This window comes from Antrostomus carolinensis, unplaced genomic scaffold (genome assembly GCF_000700745.2).
Source record: "Antrostomus carolinensis isolate BGI_N321 unplaced genomic scaffold, ASM70074v2 scaffold7518, whole genome shotgun sequence".
Taxonomy (NCBI): domain Eukaryota; kingdom Metazoa; phylum Chordata; class Aves; order Caprimulgiformes; family Caprimulgidae; genus Antrostomus; species Antrostomus carolinensis.
Window position 1 is genome coordinate 646 of NW_010334923.1, and position 26,119 is coordinate 26,764.

Consider the following 26,119-nt stretch of genomic DNA (forward strand, 5'->3'; position numbering starts at 1 on the left):
TTTACATCCAACCGTAACTTTGGTGATTAAAAGGGTATGTGCCTGAGCATTTATTCCATATTGCTGACTAACGTAAGTTTCTGCTGGCTGATGTTAGGAAGGTTTATTTTACTAATAATCCGCTCGTTGTTACTGTGTTGCAGCAAAATTACCGAGACTGCAAAGAAATCCTTGGCCTCTCTTAAGAGAGAAAACCCTCGGCTTGAGCCAACGCTTGCCATTATTCAGGTAAAGTATGTCCGTGTGCTCGCTGGCTGAGAGGCATCCCCTTCGGTACCCTTGCTTGTCTGAAACTTCAGAAGCGTGTGATGCTGACTGTAACTTCTATTCATGCAAAGCAATAGAAGGAGGTAATTCCACCAGACTGTAGATTGCCCTTCTCCAGGCCTGAAACAGCCACAGCAAACTTCAGGCTGTGGGAAAGGTTTGCAAAGGAAGGGCATGATTTTATCCCTTCCTCCTTTTGTTAACATAGTCTTCGCCATTGTAAGTGTGGATTGCTTTTTCTCACAGGTTGTCCGAGTTGATTGACATGATTTGAGTTAAAGCAGTTGTTCTCGGCCTTTATTTAGCTTGAAGCTTTTGTTGCAGTCCTGAAAAAACTGGTTTTGTGCCTGAAAACCTGGGTGCTTTCCTTCACCTCCCACTCCTGAAATAGTATCGCCAGGGTTAAGGAAAGACCCTACTGCTTCCTGCCAGCCTTGTTGCCTTTGGGCAGCTCTAGTTTATGTAGTTTATAATTGCTTTACTGCTGTCCTAAGGAAAGAGAAACCACACTGACAAGGCCTAGTCTGCTCAAAAGGGCCAATGTGAGATTAATGCTCTGTGTAAAATATCAGTATCCTTTAGAAGTAGCAACACTTGCTAAGGTGAAGCTATCTTGTAGTAATTGAGAGCTGTTGTATTACTAATGCTGCAAAGAGATTTCCTTGCCTTCCCACTGGCACTGCCGTCTTTGAGACAGGCAAACTCATGGATGGGGATTGCTATCTCTGCAAAGCTGAGAGATGGTCCTCTTTAGATTTCTTAAGGTTCCAAGGCCAAGAAACTTGGGAAGTTTGTCATTCAGAGTGGGACCCAGAGCCATGCAGGCATGTTTCCTACAACGGTGATGTTGGTTTTGAGCAGGCACACACTGAATCTCTGACCCAGTAGGTTTTAATTTTAAAAACTAACTGCAAATATTTTTAAGTACTAACAGTGAATCTAAGAAATGCAGCACCAACTTTATTTCAGTCGGTTATCTAGTGAGGCTGACTGAACAAGCTCTCCCATCCCTTACCCTCCCCAGGTAATTGTGGTTAATGTTTTCAAATAGCCCTCTAAGGCTGTACGTTTAAGGACTGTTAGAAAAGCAGTGACCCATCTTCTGAGTAACCAGTTTTTCGCTCCTGTCTTGTCTGCATCCAGTTGCAGCATTAGCTGGCTTGGGGCAGTGATCTTCCCTGGGCTGGAGGGGTCTGGTCAGGCTCCATTTCAGCCACATTAGTCCCCGAGTCTGGTTTTCTGCATGGCCACACAAGTGTTTTATGCTGGCGTGAGGGAATGTATATTGTTAGGATGGGAGAGAGCATTGTGTGAGGAGGGGGAGGTTCCTGCTCACTTTTAGTATCAATTGTGATGCATCTGCATCAGCGTTTCGGTTTTGATCATGGTCGTGCTTTAAATGAGTGTCCCTCTTGTCCCTGTTTACCCCACTTGGTTTACATTATGAGGTGGCTGTAGGAACGTGTAGCCTAGACCCTTCTGGATGAAATTCACCCAGACTATGTTCTCTATCTATCAGTCACCCTAGCTCTAGTCTGGTTGTAAGGACTGAAGCAGAACTCATTTTAAATGTGTATTTGTTCATACAAAGAAGACTTGTTTTAATCTACAAACACTCCTGCGGTGCACTGCTCTACTGGTAACATGGGCAGAGCCTTAAGATTGATGCTGCTCTCCACGTGCTGCGTTGCACCCAGAGGAGCAGAGGGAGGGTGGTGAAACAGTCACTCGTGGGTAACAGCACTCGGTGTAAACGTGGCACCACCTCTGTGGCAGTACTGGGAATGAAGAGTTGCAGACTGAGCCTGCTCCAGAATGGTTTTAGATGCATTCTTTTCCTCTCAAGCCATCTGAACCTGAATCGCCACAGAGATTGATAGCTGTGTTGCTTGTTATCTGTGTTGAACCTCAGTTGGAGCTGTGCAACCACAAAAAATGACTGGTGGCTGCTTCTTAGTTGTGTTGAAGCTGGAAACTAATATGTAGCAGCAGGATCCTGCTTAGTAGTGGAGCTGTTGCCCTGCAAAGCTCGGCGAAGCACCACCAGCTCCCCTGCACCCCCTGCCCTGCCCCTGGCTCTGCTGGCCCGTCCTGAGCTCTGGCCTTGGCTGTGCTGCTCCACGAACTGTGATGGGAACTGGTTCAGGGCAGGGACATTCTGCACCTGCAGAAGGTGAGCATTCACCAGCCAGTGCTGCAGGAGCGGGGACATCACAGGGGACAGCGTGGTACTGCTGGTGACTCCATCCCAGTTAAAACTCTGGAGCGGTCCTGGTGGTTACGCATCAGTGTGGGGATACAGTCCCACGTTTACTGGCGTAGGGGAGCAGCTGCTGAGCTGTTCTTAATTCTGTCTCTTGGTCCCTCACAGCAGTGTGTGAGCTCCACACGTGTTCTCCGTGCAGCAGTCTCTGTGCTGCCCCTCGCCCCCAGCTTCCAGATGTGGGGAGTGGGAGACTGGCAGTGTGGTGCCAGGGATGCAGGGCTGGGGGATGGAGGGCAAGCCCTCGTTCCCTCTCAGGAGTTGCCTCTCACCATAGAGCCTGTTCTCTTGAATGCTCTTTTTTTTTTTTTCATTGTCAGCACTCTTGAACCATTTGGGATTAACAGGTTGGTAAATTGTTACAGGCTTGAACCAAAATAATTTTGGGTGATGTTAATGACAGTCGAAGCCAGTGCTGGCAGCTAACCACAAAGTGAGCAGCTCAACTCTGATGGGAAGTCACTGGCTCTGAGTCTTGTGGAAAAAGCTATGTAGAATGTGTTCATGAAATTATAAAGAACCCTTTTGAAATTATTAATTTCCATGCTCTCATCTGGGTTGTAAGACAAGTGTTATATATAATATCATATAGCTGTGAGAAGTGTTTTATTCATTTTGTTATGAAACCACTGACGCTTTTGAGGATGGAACCCTCCCTGATCTGTTGGTAGGAAGTTTTCTAGTTCTGGTCATTGAATTCTCAGTTTTATTGTTACAATATATGAAAATATTTGAAGAGTCTCCTAAGACTTAAGAGTAACTTGAAGAGTCAAATTCAGTTGTAATTATTACGGATAATATTGCAATATATAAGGTGCATATAGGAGTAGAGACTGTAGGGAGGAAGATTCCTGCGTGAGATGGTCTTTTGTAACCTTTTGTAAATGGTAAACTTATGTTAAGGAAATGGCCACTCTTGTCTATAAAAGCCAGGCTAGTATCAACACACACTGAAACTAATCAAGCCAAAATAAATTTCCTGGATGGCCTTCTGCTTCTTTCTTGGAATTGCTAGGCTTTTTATTTGTTTGGATACTAGTAAACACAAACATCCTCACTACACTTCTTACATAGACCTGTGCATTAAGGCCCTCATATTTTTAAATGTAAATTTATTATTTTAAAACTTATTTTCTGTTTTCTTCCCCAAGGCACATAATGATAATTTGATTCAAGAAATAAACAAGAATTTTGCAAAAGAGGTAAGCTTTAGCTGATATACTTGTTAGTAATCATGAGCTACTTGCTTTGGTAATTAAAAGTAATTTCTTTTGGCAGGTTGGTCTACATGTTGTTCACATCTGTCTCCCTGAAGGCAGCAGCAAGGATGAGGTAACTGCAGTACCTGAAGGACTCTTCCTTTTTCTGTTTTGTCATAAACTTGTATTTATTGCTGACATTCATTATCACTTTGACTGACCTCTGTTAACTCGAATTAGGGTTGGGGCTGCCTTAGTTCAAGTCACAAGTATTTATCCCCCCATTGGCAAGCGTGGGAAAAAAGGGAATTAATGGGCTTGTCTGCTGTCCCCTGGCAAGCTGAGGCAGAATAAACAGAGTAATGTTTTGTTTTCATGTCTGGTATTTAACTGCAGTGTCCCCTCATACCAGCATGGGTATCCTGTCTCTCACAGTTGCTCTTGTGACTGCACTTGATTCTTGCCCAAGTTATTCAGGGAAATTAAAGATTAATTGATTTAGAGGGAAAGCTGTTTGAATTTATTTGCCTGTCTATTGATCTTGTAATGCTTAAAGTATATATTAAAAAAGCACCCACCCCAAATCACTAGAGGGCTGAATTCTTGTCAGATGTGTTAGGCTGAAGGCGCAGCACTAGTATCAAGTATGTTTTAAATATAGCAAACCATATTAATATACATGGTTCTGAGGCATCTGCAAGTAGAAACAGCAAAGGAATGTGTAGTAAAAGATTCCGCTGTTCCCAGCTGGTCTCCTTGTGCTTGCTGAGTTTGACAGTCCTTCAGGCTTGTGGGCTTTGTGTACTGTTTTGTATTTGGTACACTTTGGTTTTGAAGTGTTACTGGCTTGCAGTGTAATCTCAAGAACAGCTTCCAGATATATTGAGAGGAACTTACTGGGAAGAATTTTAGGAGTTCAGTTTTGTGGTGATGAATAGTCAGCTACCCATTTAAGAAGGGTGGCCTTTGGAAACGAAGATTAAATGCACTTTGCTGTTGGTACATGTGTTTATCTGCTAAGTAACACAGTAGGAAATAGGTAAAATACAGTGAGTCTGCATCAGTAGTTGCTGTTACTTTGAAGTAGTATCTGAGGAAGTGGCTGAGTTGTTTATGTAAAGAGAAAAGCAGGGTATTTTTGATATTTGAAGAAAGTTACTTTCAATGAAGTTCATAGCGGTTTGCTTACTCTCCTGCTTGCTCACTATGACAAAATTGGGGTTTTTTTCATCTATTAAAAATCCACATGCTAGCTTGCATTCCCTGGTTTGGGAAGGATTCCAGTACTGTGCACTTTTTGTTCTACCATAACTGCCTGTGTACAGTAAAGGCAAGTTAGTACAAGATTGCTTTACCCTACATTTGTTGTAAGTATTTTAAATACTGTGATGATGGAAAACTGAATTAAAGTAAAATGCAATGAAAATGGAAAACTGAATTATTTTCCCAGGAAGCAGAAATATAGTTCAAAGTTCATTAGATTCAGGCTATTTATGAACTATGTTTCCTTTAATTGTTGTGTAAGCCCCCAACATTTTGTAGCATCTCAGGATTTTTTTAAGCAAAATGTGGATGTTTTCACATCCGTTTTCTGGTGTATACACTCACCCTTACTTTCTGTTAGAAAGTATACCAGCCCTTCTGCTGTACAATGGCACAGGGTCTTAATAGATATATGCCTGTTTCTGTTTCAGAAGTCATTCAAAGGTGCATTTCTCTACCAGTGACACACTTGTGTAATCTTTGTTAACGTGAAAGCGGCACGTTCTCTTGGTTCAGAGTTGCAGACGGTCTAACCCCTATCAAATTCCTCTAGCTTAATGTTGATTGCACATCAAGTGTTTGGGCAACAGCGTTCACAATTATATTGAATAGTTCACATGGAAGGAATTTTAGGAAGGCATGGTATTAGCTAAGGGAAAAAATATTATTTTCTGTTGGATATTAATCCCGTTCAATTGAACAGCTTTGTGGTGATTGCACTGATTTTATTTATATGATGGAAAGACATGGTCACATGACATTTCCCGCATGAGAAAACTTCAGTGTGTTTTATTCCATTATATTCTTCATGGGTACAGCAGAATAGCAGATATCACTGTGGATCAGCATTGCACATTAGAGATGAAGCAATTATGGGTAGGTAGTGCAGTCTCGGATGTCAAATATGACCAGTTATAAAACATTTGAACTCACATTTGTATTTGTACTTTAAATTCATAAAGTTTTGTGCAGTGCCTTTTCAAAATAACAATTCTTCACAAGGTCACTGTTGGCTCTTAGGATCAGGGTGTTTTGAGAAGGACAATTGGTAACAATATATGCTGGTTGAATAAAACGAAATTTTCTCTTGTACAATTGGTTTTTCCAGTGTTACAACTTTTTGTCTGTGTTGGCACATGATCTGGTCCTGTTTTGAACTATGTTTTAACCAAGGCTTCTTATTTCTGAAAGCATCTTCTGAAGCCATCACAGCACTGAGCTTTTGCTGAGATTTGGAATGGTGAAAGACAAAATGCATTTGGCAGTGTAATGTCATGCAATATGTGTTGGCTTTACAGAATGTTTAGAATAGAGTCAGGTGCCTTAATTTGGTAAGGCACGTAAGTATAAAAAAAGGAAAGTGGGTTATTGCTTTTTCATTTAGAAGTTGCAGTAATATGTGAGGGAAGCAAAAGTGGCCATAAGATAGTTTTAAACTATAGGTTTTATCCTCTTCTAATTAGATTCTTCTTTTGTCTGTTTTTCTTATCTTTAATGCTTTTTATTTACTTCTTAGATTGTCAGTGAAATCTCGAGACTCAATGAGGATCCTAATGTGCAGGGCCTTGCCCTTGACCTCCCAGAAAGCTTATATAGCAGTAAGGTATTAAACGCTGTGAAACCAGAGAAGGATGTGGATGGGTAAGTGAAGCACTGAGAAATAATATTAGCAGACACAAGGCTGATGGCTCTGTAAAATCAATTTTCCCCTGTGCTTTTAATTAATGGATTCCTCAGTCAGTGTGTCTAGCTGTGCTATTGAGCAGTAATAAAAAATGCCACTGAATCAGTGAGAAGTCTTTTGCTGAAGTAATTTTGATCATTATCTTTTCAATCTTTATATGTTGTATATCCATGGTCTTTTCAGAGAAATCAAAAAAGTTCTGATTTACTGGTGATACTTAAAGTATTTCAGTACTTCAGTAATACAAATGGTAGTCACAAAGTACTGAAAACAACCCCCAAATTTTTCACAAGAAGGATTGAGGGAAAAATTGCAGAAAAGGTTTTAACTTTTTTGCAGCTCGTTTTCATGGTGGGAGAGCAGGTTATGACAGTTTGGACCCATTAGCAGAACTTTTTTGTCTTGAATTGCACTTCTGTCTGGAAAGACCACTGGCGTAATTTAGATGTCTGGATTACCATTTTGCTGCTCTTGCAGACTTCTTGCCCACAACTGCAGACTGTTACCCCCACCCACCCTTTTTTTTTTCTTTTTTTCCTCTCTCCTTTTCTTATGTCAGAAAAAATAAATCTGAAAATCTTGCAAATTAGTTACTCTTCCATTATCTGGAGTACTAGAGATTGACAGAGAATGGAAAATTCAGAGCATCCTTGTGTATGAGAGAGAATGCAGTGCAGCACAGAAGGACCTGAGTTCCCCCCAGCAAGCCAGCCTGAGCCTGGAGGATGTGTATTGTATATTGCTCAGGTTGGCTCTGGCAGCACTGGTCTGCTTCCACTGCATGCAGGCACTGAGGTGTTCCGGCCCAGTGTGCCCTGGGTAGCCCACCATGATGAGTAAAGAGCTGTCTACATGTCATGGGCTTGTGTTCCTTGTTTGAACTCGCAGATGCCTTTCCTGGCCTCTCTTGAGGTTTAGTGTTTGTCTGACTGGGATGTGGGATACAGATTAGCCACAGTACATGACTACCAAGGGATTTGCCATTATGAGATGTTGGAATTAGCTGTTAGCCATGTTACAGGTTCTGCTTTGTTATGTTAGAGGAACTCTCTTTTTTTAAAAATGGACATATTTTTCACTGCAGATTATCTGATGCAAACCTGGGACGCTTGGTACGTGGCGATGCCTGTGACTGTCTAGTTCCTCCAACAGTGTGTGCTGTGATGGAGCTTCTTGAAGATTTAGGTGAGACCTTCTATCATAATTACTACATTAATTTTAGCCTAACTAATTTTCTCAGTTTTAGTCCTGACTGAGAGACGAATATAATCTCCCTTTATTGTGTTTTTTTGGTTTGTGTTCTTTTCTCACCCAACACATATTTGTCTTCTGCTAGGGAGGAACCTCAGTGGGATCTGAATGTAATATTTGCAGAAATAGATCTCAGTCCTACAGATTTTGGAGATTAGGCAGGGATTACCTGCCATCAGCATATTTAATCTCATTGAAGCCACCCAAGACATCTGAGTTTTCAAAACCAAAAATACAAACATCACTTTCACTTGGCAATTTTGATCAGTTTTTGAACATTTAGAGAAATCCAGGTCTGCCTGTAAATAACTGCTGAGCAAATCTTTTGGTTTGGGTTGTATTGTGCAAATGCTAACATTGAAATGGCAGATTTAAAGAAGTGGCTTTATGGTGTGTGAAGACCCTGTTAGTTTAAGGCAGTGTTTCAGAAGTAGGCTCTCTGATAGTGATTCATAATTGTTGAGACAAGGATTTCTGTAACAGAACTGTAAACTGGAGGTCAAATGTACTTTGTAACAAATATGAATGAAAGGATTTACGCAAATAAAATACAAAAAAAACAGAAGAACAGTATTTTCTTACTCGAATTAGAGTCACAGGGGAACAGCGTGGCTTTTCTGGTGGGCTGTGGTAGTGGGTGGCCTGGTAGAAGTGGGGAGCTCACATAGGTGCTCCAGCTCTGTGTCCCTGCACGGCCGAGGGCGGCTGGAGGACTGAACGATGTGCCTTGTGTCACGCAGGTGGAAAGACGGTGCTGCTGGTGGGAGCCAGCGGGGCGATGGGCGCTGCCTTGCAGTGCATGCTGCAGAGGGAGGGGGCGGCCACCCTGAGCTTTCCTGCCTGGAAAGCCCCTCAGCTGCGGACCGAGGTGAGTGCTTTTCTCTCTGCCCAGTGCCTGGGGGTCATCCTGCATCCCCACTGTCCGGGCATCCACGTGGCACTGCTCCCCTTCGTTGCTGTTCCCAATGGGGAGATGTGTCGTTGCAGTCACGGGCGGCACTGGGGCACTGGAGCTCGCTGCTAGCCAGTGTGGTTTGGGGTCTTTTCTCTTCTTCTTCCTGCTTGCTCAGAAATGATGCTTAAACAGGGGCCTCCACCAGAATATTACATATGTAGCAGCACCTGCTATAACTTCATGATTTTACACCAGTAGATGTGAGAGAAATAATTCAGGGTTACAGTTGAAAACAAATGGTTTAGGTCTCCCTTTTTTCCCTCAGAGAGAGGGAAGAGGCCTGCTTTCTTCTTGTCCTATGGTATATTCATCTGTATGAAATTACTTTCATTAAATTTGTGTCTTAAAGCCTCTTTGGGGACAAGGAGGATCACAATCCTTATTTTTGAAGAGAACTCTAAAAGGATTCAGAGAAACTTGGGAGCCTTAGTTTGAAAGAATGATTTTACATGGTCTTCCTGGTTGCTTTTTGCAGAGCTTTTAGCAACAATTTGCAAGTTGGTATAACTTCCTGTCAAACTTCACAGTTTGTTCATTAGTCCCAGATTTCATAGAATAATGCAACTGGGAATGAGTTATCCTTTGGGCATGTGCAGAGGGGTTCAGATGTTCACTGTAGATGAGGTGCTGGTACTCCAGGGGCTATTTGCCAGTCGCTGTAGAGGTGATGTGCAAGGGACAACTGTGGTGTTCTATTTGATAGCATGTGCCACAAGGTGGCAGCCAATGCAAAATGATGGTGTCAAACCGCTCGGTTTTGAAGGCAAGGACAGAAAGAGGAAATAAGTTGAAGCAGCTGTGATGGTTAGAAGGTTCTCTGGCAAACCTGTGTTTTCACAGCTGCAGAGGTTTTTGTGGGGCTTGTCTCAGCTCTGTGCTTTAAGTGACTGACAGCACTTAGGAAACATATGCCCCTCTCAGAGATGGGAGCACTGTGATCTTCATGCTAGCCATGTCTCATTCTTTATTTTTCATTGCTTGGGGTTGTGCTAGAGGACTGGTTTGGGCTGGATGGGGTGCGTCAAGGAGTGGCCAGAGGTGTTTTCACTGGTGGACAGCAAACGATTTGGATCAGGCCAGAGCTGCTTGTACAGTGCTGTCAATATGCTGGAGAGAGATCTGCTTCCTTCCATCCAGATGCTTTCCCATAATCATGCTTTGCTTTTTGGCTTTCCTCATAGCTTACCTCTCACAGCAGGTCACTGATGGGAAACAGAATAGGAGGCCTAAGCAGGAGGCAATGTGAGGCTTTGCACATCAGTCTTCCCAAGTTCATTTTCACTTTTGGCAGCAAAGGAGTTTCAGCTTTGCCTGGGGGGCTAATCAGCAGAGCTTGGGGGAAACCTACCTTCCTCTTCCTCATTTGTAAGCCTGGAGCAGTGTGTCACCAGTAACCCTGAGGGTGCTGCTGAACCTGGCTGGATGAAACTCTTGTAGTTAACTCTAGCTCCTAGATGAAATCTAATGCATGCAGGGAAAACTGTCCTGTTTCATATTCCCAGAAGCCGGAGAGTCAGAAACCAAGCACAGATTTCCTACTGGATAACAAGGCACTGCTGTGTTGTGGCAACCTGTACTTGAAGTACAACTTTGTTAGATAACATCGTTATAGATGATGATACAAATTAATTTTCTCTTGCTTGTTTGAAATGCAGATTAAGTAAAAGCTGTTTAAAGGCTGACAAGGTTTCTTCTCTCGAGTTTTAAAATTTGAATTTCAAGTAAGAAAATGTGTTAGTTGATGTCAAGGGTTTTCCAAGACTTGGAAGAATTAATTCATATTTTGTTTTAACTGCACAATACACTGACTTTAGACATGGCTGTATGGTTTTGGGTTTTTTTTCTCCTTCCTCTGAATGTGATACCTGTACAGTAGTAGTCTGTGTGCTGTTGTTTGGAAGTATAACCTGTGGTAACATAACTTCACTTAGAAAGTGAGAGGTGAACTTCTGAAGAGTATGAACTTTTCATTGAGATGCTTTTGTTTTGCAATATATACCAGGAAAGGAAAAGTTGAGCTTAAGGATAGGTGTATCTTATTTGTCTTAATCCATTGTCTGGGCCCATTTGCAATGAAGCACTAATCCCAAACCTAATGTGTAATGCCTTTCTTAAGCAGGTACTACATTGCCTTTGACTAGCTCTGCTGATTTGTTCTTCTTTTTAAAGGGTAGCATAACAACAAGTGTTGCCTTTAGAAATTCTATCGGTTTAAATCAGACACACAACACTAAGGTTGTAAGTATTTTTGGATCAGGTTTTGTATTGCTGTGGACTCGTTACTGCTTCTTTTACTCATGCACTTTTGCAAAAATATTTTTTAAATGATCAAGAGGAAGGTATGTTTTAGTCTACCGTAGGAAAAGTCTAACAACATAGAAGTAGCTCTGCTGACAAACAGCATAATACCATCTACCCTCTGACTTAGTGTGCTCCTTTAAAGCAAGTCTTTTCTGTCTGATGTCAGGAAAGGGAATAAAATAAAGAATAATACATTTTAATTTCCTTGCTTTGACTTGCATGAATAATGGACACACTTTACATGTTCTTTTCCCTCCTCACTTCATATTTTTTTAAGTTGAACAGATCATTAATATTTCTTTTTGTTCCATTTTGGATTTTCTTGACTTTAGCTATTAAAAATAATCATCATGGCACAGCTGAGCCATGTCCTTCAACACTCTTGAGCTTCCTGGGTTTTCAAATAAAATAATGAATTAAAGAAAGCAGCATATTTCAGAAGATTTTGTCGCAGCTGTGTGTAGTTGCCATGAAGAAACGCTGTTCTCTTTGTGTTAATATGTTGGATCAGTAATGAATTAAGACATAAAGAGTTGAGCATTTTGGTGGAAATAGGTAAGATGTTATCATTCAGTTAAGCTTTGTGTAGATAACTTTTCAAAGCACAGTCAGTGTAGAGTGCCTGAAGAATGACCTAGTGACATATTTTCAGGAACATCTCACTTAGTAGTCCTGTTTTTAAGTAACAATCAAAAGTCAATTCAATGTTACAAGTAAGAAATGGGAACTGATGTGCTTAATACTTTATGATGTTAGAATTAGGCTATATAAAATAGGTTCAAATTGAAAAATGCAGATTATTTTCTTACCCAAACATGGATAATACTTACCATGAGGAAAATGAATTTAAATTCTGTCATCTAAATTCAGCCAGTCACAATTTCAACACAATCTTACATGTAGTGTGCATGTGAACCACATTATGCCAGTTTGAAGAGAGCTGCTATCCGTACCGTTTTGTTGTAAGATAACTGAAAATCAGTCTATCTAGGTATAATTAGGAATGGAAAGCTTGTTTGTAAAAGCGTTGTTGAAAAGTAGGAGAGTGGTTCAGCTGGGGTACATGAATTTCAAAGCACTGGAACAGGCTGCCTAGAGAGGTTGTGGAGTCTCTTTCTCTGGACATATTCAAAACCCGCCTGGATGCTTTCCTGTGCAACCTGCTCTAGATGATCCTGCTTTGGCGGGGAGCTTGGAACAAGATGATCTCCAGAGATCCCTTCCAACCTCTACCATTCTGTGATTCCGTAATGGGAGGTTCTTTTTCAGATTTGGTGAGAACCTCCTTTGGCCACAGTCTGCTTTTCCTTAGGGCCAGCTCTTAACTATTAGACATCTCTGTCATTTGCTGTCCTGTTTTTGCTGTCTCTATAAGACCAAGAGTCTTGGTACTGGCAGAAAAATATGTCATATTGTTGGGCACAAGTAAGCATGAAAGGACATGAGGACAGGTATACAGATCCCATAAAAGGAGAGGAGAGGGAGGCTGCCTGAGAGTTTCTAATGATGAAGCTCTAGACAAAGTATTTCTGTTTAAACATTTTAAATGCACCATATCTGTTCCTTGCAATATGAAATTTATCTCCCTGCCTGTGAGCTAGAGAAACAGTTGCTGAAGCATGCATCACAACAGTGATCCCTGGCACGAATAGAGAGTCAGAGTTATGCACTTCACTTGTAAGAAAGATGTAACAATATATTATTGATATAAAATAGTGAATTAACAAAGTTCAAAGGTTAACGCTACATTCATTTAGCAAGATTTGATGGTGAGGTTCACTTGATTATTTACTGCATATAGGACAGGGTCAGACAAAACTGTCAGGGAGACCCTCCCGTTGAGTCATGAGGTTTGGAAAGGGCCCCTTTGCTCAGTAAACTTCTTCTCAGGGAGGAGTTTATGTGCGGCTAGATCCAGTCCTAGTCCCAGACTTGCTCAATGGTTTATGTCTAAAGGATTATATACATGCGCAATCAGTCCTTTATATCATGTAGCTAAGATGCAGTTTAGCATGCTATTGGTCACCTACTGAGGATCTGTTGTGGCAAGGAATCTCTCAACCTCGAGGAGTACCTTTGAGAGGGATCCCTACTCAAGGGGAGATTCTGGCATGCAGCCCGCTGTCATTTCAGGAGAACTCAGTGGGCCCTGGGCTGTCTGCTATTTATGGAGTAAGATGATTGACCTGTAGTCATGTTTGCATACCAGCTGTATTTTGGTCGGTGCATACTCAGCAAGCCCTCTGCTGTTGGAGCAAGTTGTCCAAGATAGCCCTTGGCTATTGTTGTTCGTCTCCCTTGAGCCAGCTGCAGCTATCAGGACCAGATAGCATCCATTATGGTCACCACTGGTGGTTATCACCTGAATGCGGTAACAGGAAATAAAGATCAGATGGGGGGGGGGGGCAGGGGGAGCACACTGTCACAAGATCGCAGTAGAAATGTGGACCTAATTTTCACGTGCTCTGTGTAGGGCAAGTGCATTTGGGCCAACGTGGTAGGGGAAGGGCTGTCAGTGTCTGGGCAAGAAGATGGCAGCAGGGAGCTGGTGGCTGCCCACTGTGGCTCATCCCTGGGGAGTGTGGCCAGCAGGGAGGGATTGGAGCAGACCATGCGTAGTTGTCCCAAGGGTTGCCAATGATTTACGAACCATAGCTTCAGCTTCCTGAGGCAGAGATGGAGCTGGAAGAAACCATGTAAAGAGAACATGCTTTTGTGCAAAAAGTACCTGAAACTCGTCAGTGACATAATAAATTTTTGAGGTTTCAGAAAGTAATTAGATTAGCTGTGTTTGAAGTGGAACCTGACCTGTAAACTGATGTGTAAAATGTTTTTTTTCATAAGGAAAGTTGTGAAAAAGCTTTGAGTCAGGTTCCTATTCCTCATCCCATCTCTTTAGCTGCCCTAACTTTACACCCAGGAAACTGAGGGCTTTTACATTTCAGATACTAATTTCAAATATTTTTTTTTTCTTTGATCATGTATTTAAAAATGGCTTTTGTAGCAGTCAGTTTTAACTATGGGGAAATGAAATTTTTATGCAGGTTTCATGGCAAAACAGGTTTTCAGTTATCTGGAATATACAGCTACTTTGTGCCATTATCATTAAATACTTGGCTGGAAAGTCTATATTGTTGTTTTAACATTTGGTGTTCTGTCTTGGGAATGGGTGGTGCTTCTTAATCTGCTTCTACTTAAATCTTGGTGGAGGGAGTCATATTTTATTATGAGGTAAGGTTTCAGATTATTTATTGGCAGAGGTCTTCCCAACTGAAAAAATATTTACCAGTGAGAAGGCAGGATACTACTGGAGTATTAGCTTACTTTGTCTTCAGCCTGTTGCCTAGTGCATTAGGGGTGGTTTGGCACCATGCTTGTCATTCCTTCCTCTAGCCTGCCCGGTGGGACACAGCCTTGCTGTCCAGGGAGCCCCAGGCAGTTGGTCACCCTGCGGCCACACCTTCCCCCTCATGGGTGTCTCCTCGACCTTCTGGCCACTGCTGAGTGGAGCAGCTGGTTCCTGTCAGAGGCATCCTCTGTCCGGGGACCGTGTGGTTCATTGCTAGGGAGGTTGGATGTGATGATTTCATAGGTCTTTTCCATCTCTAATGACTGTGATTTGCTTCTGCTGAAGCAGATAAGACTGCACATGCCTCCCAAGGCTTGCTGCTTGCTTTAGTGGTCTACAGGCAGTCAAGAGTAGGTTATGGTGAGAGAGAAAAAAAAGCAGGAGAGGTATAGGCACGACTTCTTGTGAGTGAAACCAAAGTGCCCTGGTGGAGATCACATAAATCTCTTCCAAGGATACTCAGAATTCTGTAAACAACTATTTTGCTTTCAGGGGACTCCCTCTCCCAGTCAAACAAGTTTCTGGATATAATTTTTAAAAAACACTCAAAGGGGGAAAAAATATATAAAGTGTTTGTAATATGTATTTCATTGACTTTCCAGGAACTTTTTCAATAGATGCATATAAAATATTTGCTCATAGCAAGAGAGTTACAACTGTATCTGTGCCTTTTTTTTTTTTTTTTTTTTTTTTTGTCCTTTATATTTACTTTCTTTGTGAAATAAGGAAAATTAAATCATGGTGGGGATCGTTCTGAGATCAGTGTGTCTTCAACCTGTAGGACAACTGTTCACTGCCACGTGATACAACTTTTTTTCGTGGAGGAGGTGGGGCAGGGCAATGAGATGAAAGGCTCAGCTGATTTTCCAATACATTTACGGGTATGTGTGACATTAACCAACCAAACTAGTGTTAACATTGGCTACAAAAATGACTGTGTTCAGCTGTTAAGAACATCTTTGAACATTAGGATCGGTAGTCATAGAGATGAATATTTGCTCAGGTCAGTTGTTTTTTGGCATTGTAGTTACATGGGGTTAATTCTGTCATAAGTATGTTGGCTGAACGTTTGTCAAAATTATTACTTGTTGCATACAGCTCTCCACTGGTTCATGGTTTCACTATGCTAAGTGGTGTGCAAAGCTCTTAGTCCTTGTCCCAGAGGCTTTGCATGGAAAGGCATACCTGACTTTCAGTATATGAATTATAACTGCTAGAACATGAGTAATTTTTTTCTTACAAAAAAAAAAAAGGGGCTGGGTTCATATATCTGAGAATATTCACTGTTTCTCTCTGTTTATGATGTTGACTGTTAGGGCAGAGACTGCCTCCTTTTGCAGGGAAAAGCATGTCTTCAGCATAGTACTCTTGGGACACAAGTCATTGCAGCATCTTTTTATCCAAATTTGCTTGCAAATTCCTCAGTATGATTTGACCTGACACTGGTCAAGCATTATCTTACGTGACCTTCTAGGATTGGCATGTAAGTTGATATTTGCACCAGACGCAGGAGCATAAGCAGTTTGGAGAAGGCTGAATGGCTGTTGAGACTGTATGTTTGCAGGCAGTCGTAGATAGGAGTGTTGCAGAACCTCTGACTGAAGCCTGAATCAGCTCATTGCGTTAGTCATTTGTCAAGCGAGTAAATCTTCTCCCACGCTTTTGGCTTTGTTTCCGCGTGTGTATCTCTAAGGAGGGTTAGGCCATCTTTGTGTCCTCTGAGGAGAAGATGGAGCTTTTTTTTTGCTTTTTGCCTTTTCCGCTGCAGTTATGCTCCTCTCCCCTCCTGGATGCTCAGCTGTGCCAAAACCCTGCTATCCCAACAGGATTTGTAGCTGTTCTTTCTTGGCAGGAGCGTTGGGCAGGGTTGCGTCAGAGCACTTTTGGCCAAAAAAGAAGCTGGAACGCTCATCAGTCACAAATCAATTCATAGAGAGGCTCGCTGAGTTTGTGACACTTGCTATTAATTTACATTTTTCAAAATATTCCCCATATCACTGTATCTCTGAAATAATTTTTACATTCAGGCTTGAGGCAGTGCTGTGCTCGTATTTTGGTTTTTCAGTGGATCTTTATACATCTGCCTGTGGTGCTGTCCCTTGTCTCATGGGGATTACGATAATTGGTACAGAGCCCTGTTTCAGAGGAGGGAGGAAAGGAAGACACTTATGTCTTTGATTATAAGAGTTTTTGTAGGAACCATTTTTGCTCTGACATCTGTCAGGTTGAACTAAATCAGAAGCACTGATTAGCAAACGTGAACTGAGAAGGAAAAAAATGTTTTAATTGGTTTTCCTCAAAGGCATTGATGTTTGTAGATCAGGTCATCTTGCATTCCCATCAACTGGCCCGATTTTCTACTGTTGGATAATCTGACTGTACTCTTTATAATTGCCTGTTTACTGTCTTTCAACCCTTCTCTTTCTTAAGTGTCTCCAAGTTATCTTCTTGGGCAGGACTTTGGACAATGATAGGGCTTTTTCTTTGAAAGTATGTAGTCCCCATTAAATATTATTGGTGCTGACTGTCCCCACTTGCCTAATTTCAGTTTGTTTGCCTGACTTCATTTTGAATGCTATTGTTCTTAAATGTAATGTGGGATAAGAATCAAGCCATCAATTTGGATTTTTTTGTTGTTGTTGTCTGCAAATACTTTGCTCAAAAGACTATTGCTGTATAAGTTTAATTATTATAAGATACATGTTCAAGAATGTACTTCTAACATTAAGTGCTTGTTTTGTTTCTGGGGGTGTTTTGGGCTGTCCCTAGCTTCATCACGTGGATGTGGTGGTAGTTGGCAGTACAAAACCCAGTGATGTTCCTGTGAGCTGGATAAAGCCTGGAACCACCATTATCAGTTGTTCTCGTGACTTGTTGTCAGGTAAGAGGTGTAAAAAGATAACACTTCTTGAAAGTGATGTACAGAGAGTCTTTGAGATAAGTGTGTGGTGTGTTGGGGAGGGGGTATATGTCCATTAATTTCTCAGTTGAAAAATGCTACAGAATTTTGTTAGGAATAACATTAAGAAAGCTTTCAAGAAGCTTTATTCTATTGTACTGTTAGAATTGCATTTCCTGTAAAATTCCTTAAAGTCTTGTAAAGATCTGTAGATATTTTCTAGATTTTTCCTATGTGTATTAATTTGACTGTTCAGTGTCCAGATGGGATTATGCTGCGAATGAATAGGAAAATAAGGAAGTACGTGGGTAGTGTGACTAGTTAATGTGTTTTTCTAAATCTATCACAAATGTGCTCATTGACATCTATTGATACAAAACTGGGGAAATGGACATAAGGCCAAGGAAAACTACTTGTATGATTCTTAAGCTAGGAATATTCCCCAAGGACAAATTAAGCAAATGGTCTGTGTGGAGCTAATGCAAGATCAGGCTCATAATAAAGCAGCTGCTGTTCCCATGCAAAGCATGGCCTTGGCAAGAGATTCCTTTCCTTGTCTTTTGTGATACCCTCTTGATTTGAACACACACTGCAGGTGTGGGAGATCTGGGTTGTTATTTGCTCAGTTGTCTGAAGCATTTGAGCATTCACCTTCCACCTCCCAGAACAGTGCTCTAATCCTAAAGAGGATCTCGGGGGTGTGTACCAAGCCTTATCCCTTGCTGATGCTGCACAATTTGTCCAAAAATAATTCATGTTTTCTTTTTCCTAGCTGAGTGATTAGGAGACTCCTTGCATCTTTAATGCCCACTTATTTTGCATAGAGATTGTTAGATATAATTGTTAAGTATCTGTGGGGCAGAGCTTGGAGCATAGGTCTCTTCAGCAGGTACCCAACCTACTAGTATAACGTACTCTTATAAGAAGGAGGAATGGGGGAGAAAGGGAAAGGGGCAGAGAAGAGAGGGAATGGTGGGTACAGCAGTAGCACCTTTAAACAAATAAATGAAAGGGAATGACCCCTCCTCATTTTAATCCTTCTAAGCAGAAACCTCTTCGCTGTCGGACTTGGGGTGGAGGTGCAGGATGAGGGTGAGCCAATCCTTGCTGTCTGAGCAGCCACCGATAATGACTGAACTGCTTGAGAGAGTCCAGCGCAGAGTCACGAAGCTGATAAGGGAGTGGAGCATCTCCCTCATGAGTAAAGGCTGAGGGAGCTGGGTCTCTTTAGTTTGGAGAAGAGGAGACTGAGGAGTGACCTTGTTAATGTTTATAGATACAAAAAGGGTGAGTGTCATGAGGATGGAGCTAGACTCTTCTTGGTGACAACCAAGGGTAGGACAAGGGGCAGTGGGTGTGAGCTGGAACACAGGAGGTTCTGCTTAAACTTGAGAAGAAGCTTTTTTGCGGTGAGGGTGCCAGAGCACTGGAACAGGCTGCCCAGGAAGGTTGTGGAGTCTCCTTCTCTGGAGATGTTCAAAACCCGCCTGGACGCCTTCCTGTGTGATCTCATTTAGGTTCCTGCTCTGGCAGGGGGATTGGACTAGCTGGTCTTTTGAGGTCCCTTCCAATCCCTGTGTTCTGTGATTCTGTGTGATCTGTGTGAACTCTTCCGCTCTATGTGCAGCAAGTCCCATTTTCAGGTACCTAGTTCTGTCCTTTTGGGACAGAGGGAGTCTGGGTCTTCAAAGACCTAAAAGTTATGCAGTATAGCTGCATGCCATGTCCTGAGACTTAAGTATCTTCATGCCTTAGTTGCTCTATAGAACTGTAGCTAATATTAGTGTTTCCCTTCCCTAAAAAAATGCTGTTAGGAAAACTACATTAAAACATTTGAGCAGTGTTCATGAACCACAGCAACATTAATTCTCAAGGCAGGAAATGTAAGATTTGGCATAAGCATATAGATTTCTTTGCATTTTTCAAGTTGTAGCAGTGGGCTGTGCTAAGTACAGCATTTCTTTGGAAAGGCAGCATGAGATTTTTAGCAAGATAATTTAAATGGAACTTATCTACCAAATGTCCACCTGTCTTTATGATTATGCTTTTGAGATTGTCAGAATCTTGGAGGAACTCTGAGAGAATAGCAGAAATGCATTTTAGCAGCTTTAAAAAATGCTGGCCTCAGGACTTACTAGAGAGGTACATGAAACACAGGTATCTGACGGGAAGCATGCATGAAGTTTAGTTGCAAGTTATTTATTAAAAGCCTATTGTGGAGCAGTCGTGACCTTGGAGAAACAACTGAGTCTGACAACTGACTCTTGACTTTCAATATATGGTGGAATCTGGCTGAGCTGCTTGGAAATTGTTCTGGGTTTTTTCTTGCTTTAGAAATGTCCTTGCTAGATTTCTATCTTGCATAGATTTCTGTCTTATGTAGGTATACGTGTAATCTAACACAGTCAAAATTTGCAAGGACATAACTTAATTGGGCAGCCGTAATGATACGAGCCAGGAGAGCAGAGCTAAAATTGCTTGCTCCAAAGTGAGCAGAATTATTTTTCAAGTATTTTTTTAATCTGATCAAAGATTTTTAAATTATCACAATTTTAAAACATTCTACAATTTCTAGCAGTGCAACATCTTATTCTGCAACACTAATGATTTTGGAATCAAGTGAGTGCTGATAGTGTCTTGCAGGAAAATATATGTAAATGTACAGAAATGAAAATCAAGTTTCTGAACAAAATCTAAGGATGCCAAAATTATTTGTGATTTGATGTCCAACTCCTTTGAGGTCATTTGGAAGCTGAAGCCCATAGAGTTTAAGTATGTTAAATTCAACCATTTCCTCACCTCTTCTCTGTTCTAAGCTGCCTGAGCAGACAGGTAAGTGCAGGAGAGCAACCCTTGCCCATCTGCGCAATAAGGTACGGATAGAGGGGCCATGGGCCTTCGCTGGGGTGAGTCAGAGGAGGGAGCACAACGTCTGTGGTTCAGCTGATCTTCTGGCCATAATCCAAAGCAGAGAGTGCTATTCCAGCTCCCATCTGGAAAATTTATCCTAAGAGAGCTGTTGCAATCCTGTGATTGTCTTGCTAGCTCATGTGTGCATGACTTTCACCTCTAGCTTCACCTTCACCCCTGTAAAAGCCTGGTTAGTCATTTGTGGGGTGAGTGTGTAGTATAGGCAGCCTGAGAGGAGTAGTTTATTGAAGGGAAATGTCTAATTCTGATGTGTATTTACACACATGCTAGCTCTGCCCTGATAAAGAAGTCATTTTAAGCCAAATAACATAAAAAATCAAAATGTTTCTGTAAAGCACAGCTGTCTGAAAGGGGCTTTTAAACTTTATTCTTCCTACATTTGTCTTTTTGGCAGCTCTCCCAGCCTGGTCTCAAAGCAACAACAGTCAATTTATGACTGTGATAGACTCTTCCAGTAAAACTCTGCTGTCTGAGTCTAAAACTGAGCATCTCCAGAAGACTTTTTTTTTTTTTCTTTAAATGGCAAGTGTTAATACAAGTAGAAGGACTTTTCAGACACTTTTTTAATTAGGATTTAATGTCAGGACTGTCACCTTGTCCTTGGTTAGCTTTCTCACTGACGTATAGATGCCTGCTGGCAAGAAAGTTTGAGAAAGGATTAGGAAACACACAGAATGAGGCTGAGGCTGTCTGCAGAAAGGGTCTCTTGCTCTCCCAGTGATGTGTGTGAGAGAGTGGGCTGGAGCTGGGTGGCATGGGCTATGGTGGGGTGCTGTGCTGTCTGCTCTGCACACCTCTGCCTGCTGCTCTGGCTGCAGCCTGAGGTTTGGGTGCCCTGCCACTGCTGGGACCCTTGTCAGGAGGAGTAACTTTGCAAGACAAACTGGGCGTTTTATGGCTGGTACAGATGGGATGAGTAGAGTGAGAGCTTGACCAGGTCAGGGTTTGCACTTTGGCTCCCCTGTGGGGGAAAGGTTAAAACGGTCAGCGTACAGTTGTTATTTTTTTATTGCAGTTATGCCTACGCTCTTCAGAATGTGACTAGGGCCTTGATATGTCCACAGAGACTAGGATGTACATTTTGGAGAAATTGTGTCTAGATAAAAGTCGATAAGCAACAACAGAAGAAAAAGCCAAAAGGAGGATTACAGGAAAAAGACAAAATAATATGTTTGGTTAGGGTAGCTAATGTATGATTATTATATGATATATTGCCACTAGAAATAATTATAACTGTCTCTAAAGTTGGAGTCACTCTAAATTGTGTAGACTCTTCAGTATATCTACTTTTAATGTCACATTGATGAAAGTAACTTTTGCTGCTCAAAAAATTTTGCATATTCCGATTCCAAGATATAAATCCTGTTGGATAATAATCGTATGTTGTATTCTGTGATCGTTTCAGTGTTCTGTCTTGCTGTAATGGGTGTGTGGAAAAGAACAATCTTCACCAGGCTCATTTAGGCGTTCAGTTTAAAAATATATATAGCTTTTCAGATCCTAACAGCTGTCTGGATTTTTGTTTGTTTGTTTTTGTCCAAAAACAATTATTTGCATCCTGGAATTAATCTCGGTTTCCTAATTTTCTTTCTCAAGTATGTGTATGCTTTGTACGTGTGTGTTTGCGTAAAATGCTTCAGAGCATACAGTTGCTCTCTGGTTTTCACACTACATCCATCTTCCTGGGGGATTTCATTTGAAGTATTTAAGAAGCCACCTATAATTTTGTCAGTGATGTTGTTAAATTTCCAGTCAACATTCATAAATTTTTTATTTGGACATAGCTTGCAAATACATATGCCCCCCCTCACAAAAGCTTTGTGATTTATTAGTGCAATACTTTTATTTTGCAGAGAAGCACAACTGCGGTCAGCAGAACAACCATGCTACTGAAAATGCTGTTGGTTCTCTTGCAGTAGCAATGCGAATGCAGGTTAGTGTAACTTCGTTGTAAATTTGTTGCTCTTTCTGTGAGTTGTAGAAATTGCTTCTACAGTTTAGATTTTAATTTTCATTCTGCTCTTTTGAACATCTTGCTTACCTTCCATTTTGATAGCAACTCTTAATCAGTTAGGGCGAGTCATGCCTGTCACATTTAGTTAGAAAAAGGTAAATTAAAAATAAAACATCAGAATTCAGAAGCACATATATCAATAGACTAACGTTACTTGTTGTTGTAAGACAGTGAAGATTAATTATGTGTGTGCACATTATTGTGGCGTGATGGACAGAGAGTACAAAAGTTTGTTGTTTTATGTGGAAGCAGCATGAGTCAGTCAGTGAACAAGTAATATCTTTCATTATTTTTAAGATGTGAGAGAATAAAAGTAATTCTTCATTTTACCAGAATAAAACTTCCAAGTACCTAATTGGAGAGTTTGCTTTGTCACTTATGTGTTAATGGTCTGAAATGTGGAGAAACAATAGGACAGCAATAGTGCAGTGGTTGTTTTTTCTTTCATCCTAAAAGCATGAAATGGAAAGACTTTTAAATTTGGTTTTTGTTAGCCTTTGCCATAAAAGTTATTTCAACATCCTCGTGAGATCGTTTGAAATTGGTGTTCAGCATTTATGATGCAGCTGGTGTGTGCTGTTTTCTTCTTCAAAAACAGAACATGGTAAAAACCACGGAGCGATGGATCCAGTCCCAGCAGTACAGGAAGTGGGACCTCCGCTGCTTGAAACTGCAGCCTCTCTCCCCGGTGCCCAGGTAATAAATGGGGTTTTTTAATTATTAAAAAGAAAGAGTAGGCAAGAGTTCAGTGTGACAACAAACCTAAAAATGGTCCGTGCCTAAATATATTTTAATCTGCTTATGTGGAGTACGTGTTGTGCTGTTTGGTTGTATGCCTCATTGTGACCATGTCCTTCTGTTTCCTATCAATTTTTACTTTTATGATGTGCGTTGGAGCCAGGCTTTGTTTAATGAAGACCTAAAGCTGAAGGGTTTCATTGAGGGAGGGAGGTGAAGCCTTTTGTTACATAAACAGAAATACGAAGTACAAGAAGTTCCTAATCGCTAAACCCTAATGTAGGGAAGGTGTTTATGGATCTAGTAAAGGTCCAGTGATTTCAATGGCATTTGATCTTGTATGTTTTTGCTTCCCTCAGTAGAAATACGTTCTTCTCCGTTAGACTTCTAAATTGCTGTGTATATGTGAAAAGCAGGGAGCGTATTTATTCTCGTAGCCAGAATCTTTTCAGTCAGTTCCTGTCATTCACCTCCCAAGGCCGGTGTCCAGCCCGCAGGTGTTTTAGGGCTGCCTTGGCACAGTTGCTCTCAGCTCTGACATTTAGAGCAGCCTGAGCCCTTTCCTGCGCTAATAAAGTGCTTTGCTGTGTGTTGGCTGTGTTGGGTGACAGAGAAAGGAACCAAGGACTTGAAGTGAGGTTCTACCATGTAGAAAAGCTTTGAAATTTTTGTGTGCTTGTTTGTATGCCTGATTCTGGGCCATGCAGATGATGAAGGGACCTCACATAGGAAGAAAGGCAAAGAGAGCTGAGACTGCTCGGCCCGGAGAAGACAAGGCTCAGGGCGATCTTATCAATGTGTACAGATACAAGGGTACAGAGAGGATGGAGCCAGGCTCTTCTCAGTGGTGCCCAGTGACAAGGCAGGAGACAACGGGCATGTACTGAAACACAGGAGGTTCCCTCTGAACACCAGGAAAGACTTTTCTACTGTGAGAGTGACTGAGTATACTGGCACAGGTTATGCAGAGAGGCTGTGGAGTCTCCCTCCTTGGAGATATTCAAAAGCCACATGGATATGGTCCTGGGCAACCAGCCCTAGGTGGCTCTGCTTGAGCAGGGGAGTAGGTGGACCACATATCATCCAGAGGTCCCTTCCAAGCTCAACTCCTCTGTGATGCTGTAATTCTGAATCCCACTGCTGTGTTTTTGGAAAGCAGTAACAAAATGTTTTCTTTTCTAAGCTCTTTGATTCAGTTTTCTACTGTCTCTTACAACACTTTGATGGGAATGGGCACAATTGTAATATAAAATGGAAATGCCAAAAGAATGAGTTTTCTGTTGTACCCGGGGGCACAAGAGTGCTTGAGCTTTTCTTGGGCCAGTATTTAAAATTTCTAGACTTAAATCCTGAAAAATCTATCCTTAAATGATACAGTTAAACAGTAGATTAAAGCATGAAATGGCGTGAGTGTGATGGTGAAAAAAGTTTCAAAGAAAGTATTCACAACCTTCTCTATGACACTGTTTGTTTACTACATAAATATTTACATAATTAATATATAACGGCTTATAATATAACCAATGAGAGGGCTTCTGTTTATTTGCTAACTCTAAAGCTTTATTTCTTTTTTTTCTTTTAAATGTAAAATAACTCATCAGATGGAAAGTATCCTTCAATAAAATGTAATCTTACAGCAATACACCATGTTGTGTGGAAACAGATGGAGTTTTCATTGAAAATGAGGCAAAGCTACTTAAGCAGTAAAACGAGGAACATCTGCTTTTTGATTTCTGTGAGATCTGGGTGTTAATTGAAGTATTTCCAAAGATATTGGAAACGGAAAGTTTTCTTACAAATATGCAGTAAAAAAAAAATTCCAGCACACAGGCTCATAGATGTAAGCCTTCCCTCATCTTTTAAATTTTTCCTGTATTTTGTAAAGGATGACTTTTTGCTTGGCAAATCTCATACATACAGAAGAACCAGTGTTCCACATTTCCATCAATATTGAATAATCTAGCTTATTGAATAATTCTGGTATTTCTGATATGGAGAATGTATTGTCAAACCAAAAGAGCTATGTACAAATGTAGACTTCTAAATGCTAGTTATAATAAAATGTTTAATTTCCTGTGTTTTAGAAAAAGAAATAGACCAGATGTAAACATTTCATGTGTGTTGTTTAGCCCTAATAGTAGTTAAGGTATAAATATCAATTCATTGTCAAATTATGCCTTTTATCACTTTATTGCATGTATCGGTGTGCAATCTGCCATTAAAAGTTTTCTAATATGTTAAAAGGGCAGTTGCCTTGAAGGTTCTTGAGGGAACTTCAGATAGGGAAATGATGACAGCAGTGGTTTTACCAATAGAGAACTGTTAGTATCCACTGTCAATTTTACTTGACTTCTAAAAATGTTTGTAATTTTATTTATGTAGAAATTCTTTACCTTTAAATTTATAAGTTTACAGCTTGGTCAGTTTTGCTTCTTTCACTTTTTGCCAGTAGTAGTACCTGCCAGGTGGGAAAAGGCTCATTGTTTCTTCCAGAACTCTGAGAAGGAGGTGTTTGTGGCCCAAGAGATCAGGGAAATAGGAAGGGCTGAGATTGCTGCAGGGGGTCTTGATAGTCTGGCCTGAGATTTGAAATAATAGCTTTTGTCTTTTAGTAAATAGGCTGACATATTTAGTAGGAGAAAAAAAAAAGGGCAGGTTAACTTTGTGTCATATTAGTCTACATCCTTCTCTCTTGCCGAATACATCAATTGTTTTAATAGCAGAATAGTCACCCTACATATTTTCCTTGCTTAAATCTTTAAGGGTCCACACTACCATCAACTTACCAGTATTTTTCTGGGAATCAAGTTGGTTTTATATAGAGAGTTCTAAATGAAGACTTTAAATATTCTTTGTCATGTGATGTTTGTAAGCCTCTCCATCTTGTCTTCTCAACACATTTTTGCAGTTAGTTATGTTTGATGTAGTGTATAAAAAAGCCAAAGTTATGTTCTCCTATGCAAGAGGAAGCACTTAGTATGTCTTTGAAAGTAAGCAGCTTCCAG

The 26,119-nt window shown here is 41.0% G+C and overlaps 1 protein-coding gene across 1 annotated transcript in view; it reads left to right on the top strand.

The window, feature by feature from the left end:
• Positions 1-143: 143 nt before the first annotated feature.
• Positions 144-26,119, top strand: part of LOC104529901 (monofunctional C1-tetrahydrofolate synthase, mitochondrial-like) — a gene marked incomplete at both ends in the record, with an annotated part of 59,857 nt that continues 33,881 nt past the window's right edge. The window contains 9 exons of the mRNA XM_010174339.2: positions 144-228; positions 3,682-3,732; positions 3,809-3,862; positions 6,509-6,633; positions 7,761-7,861; positions 8,668-8,795; positions 17,302-17,413; positions 22,216-22,295; positions 22,975-23,072. Of these exons, the coding sequence (XP_010172641.2) occupies positions 144-228; positions 3,682-3,732; positions 3,809-3,862; positions 6,509-6,633; positions 7,761-7,861; positions 8,668-8,795; positions 17,302-17,413; positions 22,216-22,295; positions 22,975-23,072 (834 nt within the window). The remainder of the gene's footprint in view (positions 229-3,681; positions 3,733-3,808; positions 3,863-6,508; positions 6,634-7,760; positions 7,862-8,667; positions 8,796-17,301; positions 17,414-22,215; positions 22,296-22,974; positions 23,073-26,119) is intronic.